Raw genomic sequence first — 20,644 nt, 5'->3', positions numbered from 1 at the left:
ATTAAAGAACTGTTTAGCTCATATAAAGACTGTTTAAGGGAGAGAGGCAAGACAGCAGGTGGAGAAAGTGGATACAGAACATTTGTTTTCTCATTCGCCACAGTAAAACCATGGACAGTTGTTTCCAGAGAAAGAGAAGCATACAGTATAGACAGACATACAGACACAGAGACAGGCAGGAAGGCACACACATACATACACCAGCAGCAGAGATTGAAAAAGTTACCTATTGGGGCAAAAAACCTCCATGTTAAAAGACTGTATACTAGATGCTAGAGAACGATAGTGGGGGAAGGGATTTTGCCTTCAAGCCCTGCCTGCAGGATTTCACCATGTATGCTGTGAGATGCTGCATACAAGCCTGGGTGAACATTTTCTTTGTTCTTATCTTTGGCATTCTGGGAAGACCACCGATAGATGCAAGATCATCGTATTTTTAAGCAGGTCACAACTTCAATGTCTTTTTACAGTCTCATCCTTACAATGAATCCCAGCCCCCTTCTCTTCTCTGACCAATGAACACTGCAGGGATGGACTCCTGTCACCCAGGGAGAGGTCTGATGCTATTTAATTTTTGACAGCACTGCTCCCCATCCAATATTCCTGGGATCGCCCCAACCCTATCTGACAAGGCTAATGCCGACAGCAGCAGCTGAATGGTGTTGGTTTTTCTCTACCTGCAATGATGCCTCCCTGACAAATGAACCTTATTGAAGATTTCAGGCACTGTTATCCTCAGATAACGATTAGATGGGCCATAAGAAATCAGAGCTGACAGTGCTATTTGTTAGCCACAGTGTTTTCATAGCCAATCTGCCTGCAATCAAGCCCTGTAAATTATTTATTCTCTTGTTTATTTAAAGATACGTGACCTGCCACTGACAGAGTGAAAAATGTCCCTTCCTTCCTGTGCTGACAACTCCATAGCATCTCCTGCCCCCAGTCTTAACAATGCAACTGCTCTCCCCAAAGATGCCTCAGCGTTTGTATAACAAGCCATGCCAGCTTCCATTTGGACTGAGATGCTGCATTCCAAATGGGAAGCATGTGAGAGTCCAAGGGCATCAAACAGCCAGGGAGAATTGCTTTTTCCACAACTTAGCTCTCCATATGAACTGGCTTTCCCTGCCATGCACAGGAATAAGAGATTCAGTGACTGCCTCCTCCTTCTCCTGAGACCAGGGTTTCAAAAAGTTCCTTCCTTGGGTTGCAATTCTTTGAATCCCACAGCCAACATGACCAGTAGGACAAACATTTCCAAGCTCTGGAAAATGCCACAAGTGGGATTCTAGGAACTGTACTACAAAAACAGGAAGAACTTCTCCAAGCTCTGTAAAGTACTATGTGTACTAGTACATGTCTTGTGAGTACTAGAATGAGCCATCATGGTGTAGTGGTTTGAGAACTGGACTCCAACTCTGGAGTTTGGGGTCTGATTCCCCACTCAGCCATGGGAACCCACTGGGTGACTCTGGCTGAGTCATACACTCTCAGCTCCAGAAAACCCTGTGATAGGGTCACCTTAGTCAAAAACTAAGGCACATAACATCAACAAAAATGTACTAATGTCATTTCACCTAGGCTTTAAAAGAGGCAGATGAGAATACAGAGCAGAGAACTAAACCTGGGCTAAAGCAGAGAACCAAAGGCTTCTACATAAGCTCAAATAAGCTCTCTTCCTGATTATTACTCTGTGTTTTAAGAACACAAAAATAGCCCTGCTACATCAGACCAATGGTCCATCAAGTCTTGTATCCTATTCCAAACTGTGGTCAGCCAGTTGCTTTTGGGAAATCTACAAGCAGGATATGGCAAAAGGAAGAGCTTGGAAAAGTTACTTCTTAGTTGTTTTAATGGAGTAAAGCATTAGAAGGAACTTCTTGATCACAAGCATAATTCAGCATTGGGAAAAAATGTGTATGTTAGGGGAAATATATAGCTTAGATCCTTGCCCAGTAGAACTATTTAGTTACAGAGAGTAATCATAAAACTGGAAAAAGCGGAGTGGTTCTCTACCCTTTAGAAAAAGTGATTGCAGCATGAGGAGGATTTAAATTGTAGGAATGGGAGCCCAGGAAAAAACATCACACATACACACACACTCCAGCATTGTGACTCAGTTTTTTGGATTTTTAAAATTATAACAACAAAGATGGGAGATTTGAATACCATGGATGTCATCTCAGTGTCACCACTACTTTGGACCTAAGTCAACATCCATTTCTACAACAGCAGTGAGTAGTTCTGTGACAGAAGTTAACTCTGTGATGTAGGGAGAAATACTTTCTTTTATCTGCTCTGAAACTGCTGACAACCAATTTCTTTGGGTGACTCCACACCTGAAAGGGAGAATTATCTGTATCCACTTTCTTCATATCATATATATTTTCATAAACCACTTCCATTTGCTTCCTTAAAATATTTATATACAGTATATTCAGTTCTCCAAGTTATTTGCATACTAAACCAGGAAAACAAGTTTAATGTTCCAGAGCACCTTAAGCCTATCATGTCTACTTCTACTTAAGTCTTTGCCCACTATATTAAAATAGCATGAATGTTTCAGCTTTTCTGTAAATACTGAAGAAAGATTGTGATGTCTGATTTGCAAAATTTTTGTCGACACACTTTTTAAAAACACAACAAATCTAAGCAGATACATTTCCAAGTCTTCAGACTGCTCCAGTTTTAATAAGCAACTCTGGCTAAGCAGGTAAGGGAAAGTGGGCGAGGGGGTGGAGTGGCTCTGGTCTACAGAGATAATCTCACCTTGATCAAGATACCTATCCGGAAAACTGACCACTTCGAGTGTATGTACCTCAGCCTGAAAACCAGGGATAGTATAAGGATTCTGTTAGTATACTGCCCACCCCATTGTCTAACAGACTCCCTATCCGAGCTGACATAGCTGGTCTCAGAGCTGTTGTTGGAGTTGCCCAGACTTGTAATTCTGGGCGACTTCAACATCCCACTCGAGAGCAGTTTAACAGGTGCGGCTCGGAAGTTCATGGATTCCATGACAGGCATGGGCCTATCCCAATTGGTCTCCAGGGCAATGAATTGTGCAGGTCATACCCTCGATGTGGTCTTCAGTACTGAGCAAGAATATCCATGGGTGGAGGTAACTAGTACCACCGCATTTCTGTCGTGGACGGATCATTTCCTGGTCAAGGCTGAACTAAGAGCCACAGTCTGCCCCGTTGGGGGTGGAGGACCCATTAGAATGGTCCGTCCTCGAAGGTTAATGGAATCAACTGGATTCCAGAAAGCCTTAGAGGGTTCCTTGGTTGGTAATGCTGGTGATTCTGTCGAAGCTTTGGTTAATACCTGGAATACCAATCTTGCCAAGGTCTTCAACACAATTGCTCCCGAGCATCCTTTCCAACCCACTCCTAATCACAAATCATGGTACACTGAAGATCTGAGGAAAATGAAGCGGGTTGGACAACGACTAGAGTGCGACTGGCGTGACACTCGACTCTTATCTGACAGAACTCGTCATAGGAAATTTCTTTGTTCCTATAGAGAGGCAATACAGGAAGTGCAGAGATCTTTCTCCTCTGCACGTATCACGTCTGCGGAGTCCCATCCAATAGAGCTTTCTAGGGTGGTAAGGGAACTGACACAGGTTCCTGTGCAGAACCCTTTATTTAACCCAACAACAGCCTGCTGTGATGTTTTTAACAACTACTTTGCAGATAAAATCTCTCAGATAAGAGCCGACCTGGATGCCAGGATTGCAGCAGAATCAACTGATGAGGTGTCCAGTAAACCCGTTATTGAGGTTAAACTGGATTGGTTTGAGTTAGTGAATACCGATGATGTGGACAAGATCCTTGGAAATGTGAAGAAGACGACATGTCCCCTGATCCCTGCCTATCCTGGCTGGCCGTCCGGGAGGTGATGCATTGATGGCATTTCTTAGAGATGTCATCAATGCATCCCTTAGGGAAGGTTGTGTTCCAATTTGCTTAAAAGAGGTGGTTGTTAGACCGCTCCTGAAAAAACCTTCCCTGGACCCCCTGGATATGAAGAACTACAGGCCTGTAACCCATCTGCCATTTTTGAGCAAGGTGATGGAGAGGGCTGTCGCCCTTCAACTCCAAGTCATCTTGGAGGAAACCGATTATCTAGACCCATTTCAGACCGGCTTCAGGACAGGATATGGGGTGGAGACTGCCATGGTTGCTCTGACTGACAATCTTCGTCTAGGCATTGACAGAGAAAGCATGACCCGGTTGGTGCTTCTAGATCTCTCAGTGGCCTTCGACACAATAGATCATGACATCCTCTTGGAATGCCTGGGAGAGTTAGGAATCGGTGGCACTGCACTCCAGTGGTTCCGGTCCTTCCTCCCAGGTAGATGCTCAGGGTGATGCTCAGGGACAGTTGCTCCTCAAAAATGGAGCTTAAATGTGGCGTCCCTCAAGGTGCCATACTGTCCCCGATGCTATTCAACATTTATATGAAGCCGCTGGGGGAAATCATTCACAGACATGGGGCAGGGTGTTATCAGTACGCTGATGACACCCAAATATATTTCTCCATGTCCCGATCAGCAGCTATGACAACAATGGCACTTATCCCCTCAGTCAGTGTCTTGAAGCGGTAATGGGCTGGATGAGGAAAAACAAACTGAAGCTGAATCCAGACAAAACGGAGGTACTTACAGTAGGGGTCCCCAAACCAGGTATAGGGCTGCAACCTCCAGTCCTAGATGGGGTCATGCTCTCCACAAAGGACTGTGTTCACAGTCTGGGGGTGCTCCTAAATCCGTCGCTTCACATGACGAACCAAGTGAATGCGACGATCAGGAGCGCCTGTTATCAGCGCCGGCTGATATGCCAGCTGCGCCCTAAAGGACCTAGAAACTGTTGTACATTCACTGGTAACTTCATGACTTGATTTCTGTAATGCGCTCTACATGGAGCTACCCTTGTGCCTAGTCCGGAAACTTCAACTAGTGCAAAATATGGCAGCCAGGCTGGTCACCGGAAAAACTAGGAGCAACTGAATAACACCCGTCCTAAAATCTCTTCACCGGCTGCCTATTAGTTTCCAGGCACAGTACAAGGTGTTGGTTATAACCTTTAAAGCCCTACATGGCTTGAGTCCAACCTATTTGAGGGATCGCCTGCTCCCATATAATCTGCCCCGTGCACTCAGGTCATCTGAGAGGAATCTATTGCAGCCTTTAAAAAGCAGACTAACTGCTACCTCCCAGAGGGCCTTCTATGCAATTGCTCCCAAACTATGGAACGGCCTGCCGGACGAGATCCGTCAAATTGCCAGCTTAGATAGCTTTAAAAAAGCAGTCATGATGAATCTCTTCCAGCAGGCCTTTCCTGAATCCTGTTTTAAGGGGGGGGGGGGATTTGTGAATGTGGATATTTTAATATGTTGTGAGCCACTTTGATTGTCTTGTCACAGAAAAGCGGGATAAAAAAAAGGTTTATTTATTTTATTATTTTTTTATTTAAGCATATTAAAGTGTTCAACAGTTTCAGCCTCTCTGAAGCTGACATTCCAAAGGAAAAGTTTCAATACTCAAAATATATTGGACAATAAATTACTTTTGAGCACATCTGAGTTTTTCCTTTGCCTTCCTGTCTGTGCTGACATTTCTTTGCTAGTACAGTTTTTTTTTTTTTTAAGGATAGCAGTATTTTACCTGTTATCAGTTTCTTTTGATTCAGAAGTGTTTTCAGCACAGGTCAAAGAAAGACACAGACAGAACCTCACATATAAAACCAGCAAAATCAGGCCATAGTCAAGAAGCTTTTGTAACCATAACAGCAATTTACAGGCACCTAGCACCTTTCATCTTAAGATCTCAAAGTACATTGTAAAGGCAAGCCTACTGAGACAGGTGACTCATAATCCGATTAAATAGAAACCCACCAGGACACTGGCGGGGAAGCTAGAGGGAAATATAAGAGAGGGACAAGCATGGAGGATTATGCCAGAGGACATGCACCTCTTGAAACAGTATAAAGGCACTGGACAACCTTTCTCCTTCTCACAGTTTGAATACTATAGAGAAAATCATATCATTGGGTTTGCACCAGCAGTGCTCATGGACAGTGAGACTACAATCTTTTTCTTCTTGTAAAAGATCTGAAAAAGTTTCCCCTTGTTTTCCTTGGAGGTTCTTTCCATGGCTGCCAGTAGCTCTGGGAAAAGAGAAATTGGAGGCCTCTAATGTTGTACTGTCTTTAGCTAGTTCCCTCCAGTGCCTGCAGTCGCAAGCAGATCAGTAGCATGGCCCCTGCAGGAACCTGAGACAGCACAAACAGCAGCACTAGGTTTCCTCCATCCTTCAAATGTTAATAGTCTCCTGACAAGGATCTCAAAAGGATGAAAAGAAAAGAGGCATCTGATAGAAGGCAGAGGTGAAGAAAGAATGAGTTGTCCTACCCCCCCCCTCTTTTTGGGGAGGACAAAGTTACAATGCAAGATCATCTAAGTCCTTTGCCTCATAGTGGACTTTTTGTTAAAAATTAAGGTGAAGGTTAAAATGTAAATTGAAGGGAAGAAATCTACCATTGGATCAGCCATATTATCAGCAAGCAGCTGTGGTGTGGGAGGCAAAAATCCCTGATAACATTTTAGTGAATGGCAATACATCACAGCTTTGTTAGCCCCTTTTTGGATTACAAAAAGAGTAGCTTCTCCAAATACTGTATGAAGATACAACTATGAAAAGGAGTGCATAAGGTAATTCATACTGAAAGTCAACCTGAATTATGCTCACATAGCAAAATACATACTCTAATGCTGTTACCAAATCGGTTGCTTCACAGCACAGAAATAGAGGACTTTCATAATGTTTATGTTCATTGCTGGTCTCTGAGTGCCAGAAGTGAGGAGAGAGAGAAACATCCCTCCCTTCCCCCAAAGTACCAGTGGTGCTAACAGTACATAATGTGATGGTATGGAAGAAAAAGATATGTAAGAAGAAAGGCCTGTCAAATGGATAGGAAAGAGAGGGAAGAAACCTAGAGGTGTACATGTAGGTTGAGGCAGGCATCAGACCTCAACATACTGCCACTGATACTACCTGGAATGTGATAATATCCAAACGGGGCTTAGTTTGGAATAAACCATGTTATTTCCTAAATTGGGGGGGGGGGGGGGAGAACAGCTCATGAGGGTAGGAAGTAAACTTGTTTCCAAATCTGAATGAAAGAATTTTCCTGTGCTTTCAAAGAGAGGCTACAATACAAAGACTACAGTAAGATATTTGGCATATGATAACATCTGGGTTGTCATTTCTCTCTCTAAGCCTGATCTATCTCATAAGACTGTTGTGAAGACAAATGGGTGGGGGAGCCATGCACACCACCTGGAGCTCACTGGGAGAAAGGCACAATAGGAGATAAACAAACAAATAGGTGAATAAACAGACAGATGGGTGGGAAAGCATTGAGACACTACTAGTTCCTGTTTTTGTAGTACAGTTCCTAGAATCCCACTTGTGGCATTTAAGCATCTATCAGTCCAAGTATCCCTTCATGGCTAGACATAAACGTGGATTGCTGTTCAAAATGCAAAACCATATTGGCCCCCTCCCTTTGGAGCTAATACTTCTATGACCCACGATGCAACTACACAGGGGCATGTCAGGGAGAACTGGAGGAGAACATGCACATCTGCCCTACCAGAATTGTACCCTACCTGGTACAATCTAACCACTGCAGACAAATCTATTCCTAGTATTCAATTTTCTACTGCCAGGGTCAAGTGAGGCTGAGTATGGAAATATAATTGTTAAAAGGACCTATTTTAGTTGTGCTAAATTCAACAGAAGGTTTGTGAGGCATGTGCCTATGTTTTTGTACTGAGTGCCAATCTTCAGAGTCCATGCACCCCACAGCTTCCACTGAAAGTGATGGGAGTTTTAGGTAATTGGCACTTCTGAATATTCCAGGCCATGCTGGGTTAGCTATTCTTCTAAGCAATGTTGTATTTCATAAGGGTTCTCATCCCAGGGAAGAAAGGGTATGATTGCCATGGAAACAGATTTTTTGGAGGAGGGGGAATATGCCTTTTCCCCCCTTCTGTTCCTTCTAGGGTCGGCAGCCTGTGCTGCATCATACATCGAAGTTACAAGGGTCTAATGCTACACAATTTGCAACCCTGTTAGTGTGCTATATCAGCAAAAGCACATAGGCAGTGGCAGGCAGGAAAAAAAGCAATGTGGGGACAGAGGTTGTGAAGGAGGAAAGACACTTGAGAAACAGGCAACTCAGAACTGGAAGATTTTTAAAGCGTTCCTTGCCAAGTAGGACCTCTAGCACAGTGCACCAAAGGTTTCCAGCTTAGCATCCCATTAGTGATGTATGCAAGTGTAAGTCATTTTTTGGTTCTTATGGGCACCAGAATTATCTACCTGGGCAATAACCAAGATCTTCCCCAAACCAATATTTTCCTTGTTGCAACCCCCTGCTCAACATGCCCCTTACTTGCTGGTGGGGAGTGTGGAGTGGAGGAAGCACAAAAGCATCCAACTATGCTCCAATAGCTTGATGTACACCAGTGGTGTCATCTTCAGGGACCTCTATTTTGAAGGGGGGGCTGGGTATCTCCAGGAGGCAAAAGATGTGATGATAGGAGAGATGAGATACTATATATTTCTGCCCATCACAACTTAATGAAATGTCTCTCTGATCCAGGATCTTGGTCAATGTTTAATGCCTATACAGTGCGCCCAAGCTGTACCAACAGAGTTGCAATGGTGTGCATGCCCATGGCACACACGCCACCCCACATGTCATGCACGAGCCCCATTATTTTCAATGGGGCTCAAACATACACGTTATTTGTCTTACACAGAGGAGTCCAGAATGGCAAGGGCGCACTGTATTTTAACAATTACATTTATTTGTCCTGTGTTTAATGTTAAATGGCATGTTACATTTTAATTATTGCTTAGCTCATGGCAATCCTTTTGTTTCCCCAAGGAAAGCAGGAATGCAGCTTTTCATGAGGTCAGCTAGATGTCAAGGGACTGGCAACCAAGCCTCATCCAAAATGGCAGAGACAGCTGGGTAGATTTAGTCCAATAAAAAGAAGACTGAGGGGAAATTTGATAGCCATCTTAAAATATCTAAAGTGCTGTCACGTGATAAACAGAATGAGATTTTTCCCCCTTGTCTCCAGAAAACAGGACCAAAACCAATGGATCCAAATGCAAAGAAAGGAGCTTCTGACTAAGCATTAGGAAAAACTTCCTGATGGTAACAGTTGTTTACAGTGGGATAAACTATTTCTGAAGGTGGTGAAGATTTTCCAAAACTGCTATAAATTGTAAGGTACATATTTATTTCAGTTCCAGATTCCTCAGTTTAAAAGTTGATATATGACTGGCATGTTTTTAAACAACCTACTACCCTCCATTCATTAATTCCTCCATTCATGAACCCAAACTGGGGCGATTGGGGGGGCGGGTTTCACCTACAGAAACTAGCGAGTAAATTGTCAAGAGATGATCTCCTGTGCCATTTCTGCCTCCACTGCTGTAGTGCCCACAACCATTTCCATCTGCCAAAGTGTCACTACTTCTACAATTGGCAGCTGAAAAAATTGGTCCATCTAAAGTAGATTAGGAAACAAAAGAACTGAAAAACATCTGTGAAGCCGAAAGCATTCATGACTGGCATCCATAGTTTTTTGTGGGTTTTTCGGGCTACGTGGCCATGTTCTAGAAGAATTTCTTCCTGACATTTCGCCAGCATCTGTGGCCGGCATCTTCAGAGAATGCTTGCCTGGAAAAAGTTGGGTATATATATACTGTGTGAGCCTGGGAATGCAAGAGTGATTTGCATGTGTATTGTTCTGTGCTGATGGCAGGCCTCAGGCTTGGAGGCTAATGCAAAAGAGGATTAGTGTTGGCTAATTGGTGATCATTATCTGCTGGGAAAGCCCCTGACTCTGAGTGGTTTCCCATTTGCATTTGCTGAGTCCTCATTTTGCTATTCTTCAGGACTAGTAGCCAATTTTTTTTCACTTTAAGGGTTTCTTCTTTCAGGTTGAAATTATCCAGATGTTTGTGAATTTCAGTGGCTTCCCACTACCATGTCAGGACGCAAAGGGAAACCACTCAGGGTCAGGGGCTTTCCCAGCAGATAGTGATCACCAATTAGCAGACACGAATCCTCTTTTGCATTAGCCTCCCAGCCTGAGGCCTGCCATCAGCACAGAACAATACACATGGAAATCACTCCTGCATTCCCAGGTTCACACAGTATATGTGTGTGTGTATACACACACACACACACACACACACACACACACACACAACTTTTTTCAGGCAAGCATTCTCTGAAGATGCCAGCCACAGATGCTGGCAAAACATCAGGAAGAAACTCTTCTAGAACATGGCCACATAGCCCGAAAAACCCACAAAAAACTATGAAAAACATCTGCTTGCAAATAACAAAGAGTGAAACCAATGTTTCAAGATACATACTAGAATCTGACCAGGGTATGTGTGTGTGTGTGTGTGTGTGTGTGTGTGTGTGTGTATATATATAGTCTGACACATTTCAGCATACAGTATTCTAAACTCTTCTTTCTGGGTCTGGAAAAAAACATGGAGTCAGTTGGGTTCAGAAGCGTTTACCTTGTGTTTCCAGATTTTCACACAGTTCTGATTTGGCCTCTCCATTGGGTCGGAAGCTTCCTTTCTGAGTGAATTTGTTGGACATTGTGGCTGCTGTCACAACTGCCTTGAGGCTGCGCTTTCGTTTGGGCACATTCTGCTCTGGGTGGAAGAGGATGATGTAGACCTTGGGCATGTAGAGCATACCCAAAGAGACAGAGGCGCTTAGGCTCACCGAGATAGTCAATGTTGTGGTCTGAATATACATCTGAAAGACACAAGGAACCAGAATCCATTTGGAAACCTGATACGTTAAAGCATAAAAACTGCTTACATATTTCTTTCTTCTCCCCAGAACTGGAATTATTGCCTTGAGCAAAATGAGGACAGAAAATAACATGGAACTATTACTCTGAGTGGAAGAATGATTAGTTTGTCTATTAACACTAAAAAATATGTCTCCCACAGATGGATACCATGATATGAACCTCAACTGATTGCTCTATTCACCTAAATAAGCAAAAACAAACTAATAAGCATCTCATTATAGTCTTGTAGGTTCAGTTACACCCTTGGGCACTGTACTGAGAGCCTTGATTTTATTATAATATTTTAGGATTGTTTTAAAATGGTTACTATGTCATACTGTTGTTAGCTGCTTTGAGTTCTCTGGAGGAAAAATAAGATACAGATAATTTCAGTAAATACATAAGTAGATATTGACTAAATAAATTCCTATCACCCTTGCCAATTTAAATATGAAGACCATTTGCAAGTCACCAGACAGACTTTGGATTCTCCAACTGTGCAGCATTATAATTTTTTTAAATACATTCAATTCTCCATTGGTAAAATTAAGCACTACATATTGGATTAATAATTAAATAATTAAATATTAAATATTTTAAATTGATTAATTAATGCATTAGATTAAATAGAAGGTTGCAATCTTAAGTGCATCTTGGCTGTATTGTATCTTTGCTTACCCCCTCCTACTCAGATATCTCAGCAAAAACAACTATCACATGCATTTCTGTATATTGTCTCCTCATCTCTTTTTCTTGACTCTTTTATTGGTTCTATGTACTATCGGCCAACAAGAGGGTGAGATACATTATGATCTCGCTGATATGAACAGGCAACATACACATATGTGGAAAGCCCTTCTCACTCCTTATACCTTTCCTTTGGATTCCCCATATTGTCTTTTATTGGTTCTGTGTACTGTCGGCAAACAAGGAGGTGAGATACATTATGACCACACTGATATGAACAGGCAACATACACATAAGTGGAAAGTCCTTCTCACTCCTTATATCTTTCCTTTGGATGCCCCATATTGCCCTTCCTCTCTCTATGCAGAAGTGCTTTCTGCATTCAACAGGTAATTCTCATTCACCAGCTTGCCTCCTGAGCCGTTGTAATGTTAGTCACATATTACACACCGACGTAGCCTTTCTGCAGTCAAAACTAATTTCACGCTCACTGTCCAGGACTAACGGTGACAGATGTTTTGCAAAATGAAAGCCCATTAATCTGACTGTAGAATAATCCATTTTTCTATGGAAAGGACCTGGCAGGCATCTAAGAAATGGGGGATGTGTAAATCAGATAGTGCCAGGAAAGGAAACTCTTCATTTTGTCCAATCACAGAGAGGTGGCAGGGCTGGGTGATCCTTTGACACCCCAAATGACAAGTCAGCCTTTTTATTCAGTCCTAGATATTTTTACCCTCTCTTCCCCTTTAATCATTAGCTTAATCAAACATTAACATTCAATGAGCAGTGACACACACAGTTCTACATCTTATTTCATATTATTTGCCTTTACTAACATTCTAGATCCAGCCTATATTTTGCAAAGAAGGGCATAGGGATGGAACTTAAAGGATCATAGATATTCCTATTTCCCATCTTTTACCCCTAAGTAAATTAGCCCTGGCTATGGGGAAAAGAAGAAGACCACACTTCAGAAGGATGGATTAAATCAATAAAGCCTCACAACCCTTAATTTGCAAACCTGAGCAGGGCTAGTCTAGACCTAAGTGTGCTATGCCCATTTTGCACGTTCATGACAGTTAATTGCCTTCACTTTCATGTACAAATTCACATCTATTCGCTCTCCCTCCACCAAAAATGAGCAGCCATCCAAATGCATGTGAAGCAACACATGCGATAAAGTGCATTTCTAAGAATTCTGGTAAAAATCATGAAGCCTTTTTTTTCTTTACAAAGTTTAAGGAGTTTGTTTGTGTCTGTGTGCAAAAAGCCCAAACTCAGGTGAATCGCATGTGGCTGGATCTCATTCTACTAAACTTGAATGAGGAGTATTTTAAACATTCAGACTAGCACTTTGTCATCAACATAAGTTGAAGTCAATTTGATTGAAAATAACAACGGAAATTAGCAGCACTTTGCAGAAACACCATCTGCCCTCTTATTTTGGAGTTGTAGTCATCAACCACTACTAAGACAGAGAGACTGTTCCAGGTAAAATAAAAGAAGGTGGGTAAAAAGAAGGGGCTAAGTAGATTTGTGAGCTATAACGTATTACAAATGTACATTTTCTGTTTCATTTCCTTGGCTTGATCCTGTAAGATTATTTCTCAGTTCCATTCCAGGAAGTGTAAACATTTTTAAAGGTTTGTTTCATATTCTTGGTTTGATGCTATAAGGCTACTTCTCAGTTCCATTCCAGGAAGTGTAAACATTTTAAAAATAGGAAAAAGATTACACTTTGGTAGATTCAAGATCCATTCTGAAAATGACAACAGACCTCCTTTACCCATTTTCATCATGGGCACTTCTTAAAACTGAAACAAGAAAGTGCCAGACAGCTTTGTAAGGCATATTTGAATTTACAACTGTGTGGGTTTATGCAAAGATAGCTTTATAAACTGAGATTTCATTAAACAAGCCAACACGTGACTTGTTCTGTCCTTGCTACAATTATAGGGGTAACTTATCATGACAGATTATGCAAATGTCCATTTGCCCTCATCTTAATTTATCATACCTAGCATTACCCTTACTAGCATCATACTGCATAAAAAGAAGAAAGGAAGCGGGGGGGGGGGGGGATGTGACATCACCTTTAAGACTAACTGGGGCGTGTTACAGCCAAACCGCGTGTTTCCCAGGCACAGCAACAAAGAAGCGCCAAAATGGCACTTCTTCCTGCGCCCCGGAAGAGGCGCCGCAAAGGTGTGAGGCGCGCACTCGCGGTGCCACTTCTGGTGCGCGACGTCCAGATGCTGCACGTCTGTGACATCAAAATGGCGGTGCCCATCTGTATGCGGCGTCGCCATTTTGACATAGTCGTTACGAGTGAGGGGCAAGGCATGTCAGGAAGTGCCGCCCCTCGCGCGTAACGACAGCGCCCCATAGGGCCTGTCCAGAAGGCACCTGGGTCTTCTTTTTGCATGAGCTTTTGTGGATATAAATCCACTTTTTTGGATGCAGTATAGAATGAGAATATGTCCTCAGGTATAAAGTATTTTTACACACTTGTGGGAGCGGGATGGAATGTAATAGGATCCAGAAAGATACAAATCATGACCCTTCCCCTAAATTTCCAAAGGCCTACATAATGTGATACAGGTCTTTCAGATCTTTACTGTGGTCATTTAGTGCTGATGTGTGGAAGCAATAAAAGTGCTTACCAAATGTCAGATTCCCAGGGTTCAGCAAAGTTTGGTCCTTCAGAACTTGTAAGACTCCAAATCCCAAGAGTTGACTATGCTGGTCAGAGTTTATGGGGATTACAGTCCAGCAGTTTAAGGGCCACATATTCCTAACCAACAGACTAACTTCAAGAAACACCTTCTCCAACCTGGGCTCCTCTAGATGTTTTTGACTCTAACTTCCATCAGAACCATCCTATGTAACTAATAGTTAGGAATGCTGGTAGTGTAAGTCTAAAACATCAGGAGACAATCAAATTAAGGAAGATTGTTCTAGAGAATTATTTCCTGCTACTGATTAGGACAATAACCTGTGGTCCATGGGCACAAGGAATGGGCTTCAGGGAATCCATGAATTGTCGCAATTTCTTTATCTTTGATTTCCTTCCTGCTACTTTGGATTGCTACCTGTGTTGGTAGAAAGGTCGGATATAAATTCATTTAAAAATGAAATAAATTGGAAGATGAAAAAGCAATTGCTTTTATCAGATTCCAAAAGAGGTCAGTGACCAGCCCCACAAAAGTTAAGAAACACTTCCTTAGGTGTGGGCTTTTTATATTTAAACCTAAATATAAACTATTTATTAATGCGTATTTAACTTTTAAAAACTCATAAAGGTAGCAATCCAGAGATCCAGAGGTATTTTTAATAGGCAGCTATAGTAGATGGACCATTAAATGTTGCTGAGAACCAGTTTCTATGTATACCAGATAAGAGTTAAACATTTCCCAACCCATCCTTATAGAATCATAGAATCGGAGAGTTGGAAGAGACCACAAGGGCCATCCAGTCCAACCCCCTGCCATGCAGGAACTGTCAATCAAAGCATACCCGACAGATGGCGATCCAGCCTCTGTTTAAAGAGTTCCAAGGAGGGAGATTCCATCACTCTCTGAGGGAGTTTGTTCCACTGTCGAACAGCCCTCATTGTCAGGAAGTTCCTCCTAATGTCAAGGTAGAATCTCTTTTCCTGTAGCTTGCATCCATTGTTCCGGGTCCTAGTCTCTGGAGCAGCAGAAAACAAGCTTGATCCCTCCTCAATATGACATCCCTTCAAATATTTAAACAGGGCTATCATATCTCCTCTTAACTTTCTCTTCACCAGGCTATACATCCCCAGCTCCCTAAGTTGTTCCTAAAAGGGCATGGTTTCCAGACCCTTGACCATTTTAGTCGTCCTCCTTTGGCCACGTTCCAGTTTCTCAACATCTTGTTTGAACTGTGGTACCCAGAACTGGACACAAAATTCCAGGTGGGGCCTGACCAAAGCAGAATACAGTGGCACTATTACTTCTCTTGTTCTAGACACTATACTGTTATTTATGCAGCCTAAAATTGCATTGGCTTTTTTAGCTGCCACATTACACTGTTGACTCATGTTCAACTTGTGGTCTATTTGGACTCCTAGATCCCTCTCACATGTAGTCTCGTTCAGCCATGTGTCCCTCATCCTATATCTGTGCATTTCATTTTTCCGCCCTAAGTGCAGTACCTTACATTTCTCCGTGTTGAATTTCATTTTGTTAGCTTTGGCCCAGCTTCCTAGTCTATTCAGGTCATTTTGAATTTTGATCCTGTCCTCTAGGGTATCATCTACTCCTCCTAATTTGGTGTCATCTGCAAATGTAATAAGTATACCCCCAATTCTGTCATCCAAGTCATTGATAAAGATGTTGAATAGCACTGGGCCCAGGACAGAACCCTGTGGAACCCCACTAGTCACTTCTCTCCAGGATGAAAAGGAGCCATTGTTGAGCACCCTTTGGGTTTGGCCGGTGAACCAGTTACAAATCCATGTAGCAGTTACCTTGTCTAGCCCACATTTTACAAGCTTGTTTGCAAGAATGTCATGACAAACCTTGTCAAAGGCCTTACTGAAATTAAGATATACTATATCCACGGCATACCTATCATCTAACAAGCTGGTAATTTTATCAGAAAAAGAGATTAGATTTGTCTGGTATGACTTCTTTCTCTGTTGACTTTTTGTGATTATGGCCTTGCTTTCTAGATGTTCACAGACTCTCTGTTTAAAGATCTGCTCTAGAATCTTTCCTGGTATTAATGTCAGACTAACTGGACGATAATTGTTGGGATCCTATTTATTCCCTTTTTGAAGATGGGGACAACGTTTGCTCTCCTCCAGTCTGCTGGGACTTCTCCTGTTCTCCAGGAGTTCTCAAAGATTATTACCAATAGCTCTGATATTACATTTGCCAGTTCTTTTAATACTCTCTTTTCTGAATGTGCAGTCATCTGTTCTAGAAAGGCATGATCCAGTTCCTCCATCTGACTTGGAAGTCTGAAGTAGACTCCCACCATAACATCCTTGTTGTTTCCCTCCCCTTTAATTTTTATCCAGACGCTCTCCACTTGGCTTCCAGTATTGATGTCCTGGATCTTTTCACTGGTGTAAATATCTCATCCCACCAGGTGTCAGTGATACCTATTATATCATATTTGCTTTGTTGTACTAGGAGTTCAACTTCATCTTGCTTATTTCCCATGCTCTGTGCATTGGTGTAGAGACATCAAAGAACATGTGTCCCCTTTACTTGCTGCCTGTGCAAGTTTTTTTGCCCCCCACTGTTGGGTACTTGTACTATTTACCTTGTTCCCTCTATGACAGTTTAGCTATTTTGTCCAGCCCTTTTGCCTTCCAGAATACTGTCTCCATCCCCCACATAACTCAATTTAAAGCCCTCCTGATCAAAATCTTGAGACTGTTGTCAAAAACGTTTCTGCCAACTGGTGTGAGATGCAACCTGTCGCTTGCCAGTAGTCCCCCCTCATAGAACCGAAGCCCATGATCAAAGAATCCAAATCGTTCTTGACGGCACCATCTGCGGAGCCAGTTGCTTTCATCTGCTATTTTCCTCTCCCTTCCTGGACCATGCCATTCGACTGGCAGAAGTGACGAGATGACAACTTGTGCATCCATTTCTTTCAGCTTCCTACCTGAGCCTCGTAATCCCTTATGATGTCTTGCAGTATCATTGGTTCCAGCATGGACCAAAAGGAATGGGTATTGGTCAGTAGGCTTGACCAGTCTTGTCAGCCTCTCTGTCACATCATGGATCTTTGCCCCAGGGAGACAACACACATCCTGAAACATCTTGTCAGGCCTACAAATCACTGCTTCTGTACCTCTCAGCAAGGAGTCTCCCACTATGACTACATGCCTGCTCCAAGGCTTAGCAGCAACTGTTCCCTTTGGTGGAACTCTCAGGCTCCCCTGCTCTCTCCCTGAAATCTGTCCATGTTACTCTTCCTTGTTTTCCTTATCTTTTCAGGAGACACACTTTGATAACCTTTTCAGACTCCTTGCTAGAGTCTTCATGAACTGTTATTAGGAGGTATGAGCAAATGTGACATTCAGTGTGTATCACTTTTACTGTATCTTGCCAGTCTGCTGCTAGTGCTGAAGTGTAAGCAGACAACAAAGTATAAAGATTCACGGAAGTCACAAAACATAAGACAAGCATGGTGGTGTGTGTGTGTACAAAGTAGGAACTATATCTTACACCAGATGATTAAATATTAGGGCTTGGAAAAGTTATTTTTTTGGATTAGAAACCCTTGAATCCCCCAACCAGAATGAATAACAGCAGGCACTGTTGCTGATATTAGCAAATATGCACTGTACAAATGCTAATGTTGTTACTGATAGCATCACACAATCAGTGTGACTGCATGGTAGAGCATATAATCACATTAAAACATTTTCTGTGAAATGGTCCTTTGCATTTAGCAGTCCAGATTACATGGAGCGCTTCATTTTTCTCATGTTGACTTAAGTATATTTGGGCACTCTCAAAAACAGTGGGGTTCTAGGATAGAAGACAGACTTTGAAATTATAAAACCAGAATCCTAGGGAGAGTCTCCTAAAACAGAAGGCTATCAATTTGAATCACATGCCTTGTGTACTTTTACTTATTACTTTTGCTTTTACTTATGTTCATTTATTACCTTTTATCACAATAAAAAACAGAGAGGATTTCAGTTAGTACAGCTTCTCCCCCCATTCTCTGTGACAAGTGATGATGTCACTGGCTCACATATCCAGACCTGACAATAGGAATCTCAGGATCTTGTAAAGACTATCTCAAATATCAGGAAAGCACAGTGAACCCTCCAGGCAATTTTTAAACAGTTCTTTGTCTTTTCCAGCAATGCTCCACAGGCCTTTCCTTCTTCCTCCCCATTCCATTCACTGGGTTGGTCTTCCACTGACAGCAAACACAAAGAGAAAAGAGAGGACAACTACTCTGCTCTCCCTTACCTGACTGTCCTGCTGCACATTCAATTAGTGGCCCCTGCATGTAATCTCTGTGGGAGATTTGTGTGTGTGTGTGCTGCCATTGCTGTTGTGTGCCTTCAAGTCATTTCCAACTTATGGCGACCCTAAGGTGACTCTATCATGGGATTTTCTTGTCAAAAGCTTTTCAATCTCATAGCCCTTGGGAAGAAAAAAATAGTTCTCCCTGGCACAACTGAATACTGTATGATGGTACACCAGGTGTGAGAGGGATAGCATGCAGTGGGTAGCTTCCATGTCAATGAGGTGTAGAATCCACTCCAGGACTTAACTGTGCAAGATGCTACACATGTTATATTAGGGTTCAACACCTTGGACAGCTGTGTTAAAATTCAAACAACAAGGTGGAGTAGATTCTCTGTCCCACAAACATTGGAACCACTAATCACCATCAGAAGAGAGAGGGATTTCCTTTCCTTTCTTCTCCTTGTATGCTACAGCTTGCTGCTATTGACACACCATTATCAAGCCAAGTCAATAGGTAGGGTTGCTCTCTGTCTGTCTGTCTGTCTGTGCTTTGGTTTCTCTCTCTCTCTCTCTCTCTCCTTCATACACACACACCCACCTACCCACACACACACACAGACACACACCAATGATGCAAATATGTGGCCAGACTGAGCCTTTCATCTTCTCCTAGTTCAGAATATGTATTCACACATACTGTATATCTATATTTCAGTGGATTAGATTAATTCTTTCTGCCCAACCACCTCCCCTACAAAATACATAGAGTGCTTCACAAAGCTGATAAGGGCCATACAGAGAATGGCTAGGCTGTGCATTCTCCATCACTGGTTTGACAGTTGCTATCTGAGTAATGGGGTGTCTGACTTCTGATAAGGGAGCCTGCATTTTCAAAAGTTCCTTCTTTTGTTTTCATGTTGGCAATCCACAGAGCTGTCCGTGGCTTTGTCTTCAGGATAAAGCTAGAAACTATAACAGATATCTTCTACCAGAATGACTACATACTGGAATGTCTCTATTTGATAGTGTCATTGGTTCAGCAGATTTGTCAGAGGTGAAAAATGCTGGTGACAGTGACAGTTTTTGGCTTCTTATGTCCATGGGATGGTGAACCTGTTCAGGATTTTAGAGTTGAGCCTAGTGGAGGGACATGGATCAACACAGTGTATTCGGCAGTTCAGATTAGCACCCAGAGCAGAGTCATCTCCCCACTGAAATGGAAACCACCAGTCACCACTGACTGATTAGCCTTGGGAAAGTCATCTACTTAGGTTTCTTATCATTCTGCAAAATGCCCTGACAGACACAGATGAGTCCCAACAAACCTCTTCATGCCAGACAATCTACCTCACCTCCATTATCTCATCCTCTTCACTAAAGGGGGACGACAAATTGCTAATTGCATTGCTTAGAAAAGGAGATTCATATTAAGATGACTGCAGCATTATCTCCCCCTGCCAGGCACCAATCAGACTGTCAGTGACAATGAATCCATCAGGAAGGTTGAGAACAGTTGCAGACATTGCTGGAAAGGGTTGGACAGCTTTGCCATCAGCTCTGCACTGGGGAAAATTGAAATATTCTTCTTGTGAACTTTAGCCAGTATAGTAAACCAAAGGGGCAAAGTCCCAAATGGCTAATTTATAACAACTGAAGACTTTAACATACCACTTTCCTTTGACACACTTTTATACTAAAAGCCTGCCTAGAAAATCAAGGCCTCCCTTCAGCCACCATCTTGAGGGGGGGAGAGAGGCAGGCTAGATCCACCAGGCCTGCCTGGAAGAAGACAAGCCCTTCCTTCAGCCACCATCTTGAGGGAGAGAGAGAGGCAGACTAGCTCCACCAGGGCTAGCCTGAAGAAGAAGAGCCCTCCCTCCAGTCCATCTGCCTTGGTCCAGGCCTCAGAGGGATAGAAGAATGCTGGACCTGATCCCCTCCCCCCCTCACCATTCTCTTCTCCTTTTGTGTCGTGTCTTTTAGATTGTAAGCCTGAGGACAGGGAACCATCTATTATCCCCTCTGTTGTAAGCCGCCTGAATTCCCAATGATTGGGCGGCATATAAATAACA

At 42.6% G+C, this 20,644-nt stretch overlaps 1 protein-coding gene across 1 annotated transcript in view; it reads right to left on the bottom strand.

Moving 5' to 3' along the window:
• The window catches only part of GRM4 (glutamate metabotropic receptor 4), a 456,565-nt gene that overhangs the window by 10,914 nt on the left and 425,007 nt on the right, over nt 1–20,644 (bottom strand). The window contains exon 10 of the mRNA XM_042465970.1: nt 10,625–10,871. Within this exon, the coding sequence (XP_042321904.1) occupies nt 10,625–10,871 (247 nt within the window). The remainder of the gene's footprint in view (nt 1–10,624; nt 10,872–20,644) is intronic.

The sequence above is a fragment of the Sceloporus undulatus genome, chromosome 4 (assembly GCF_019175285.1).
Source record: "Sceloporus undulatus isolate JIND9_A2432 ecotype Alabama chromosome 4, SceUnd_v1.1, whole genome shotgun sequence".
In the NCBI taxonomy this organism is placed as follows: Eukaryota; Metazoa; Chordata; class Lepidosauria; order Squamata; family Phrynosomatidae; genus Sceloporus; species Sceloporus undulatus.
This window is presented reverse-complemented; position numbering and strand designations above follow the sequence as displayed.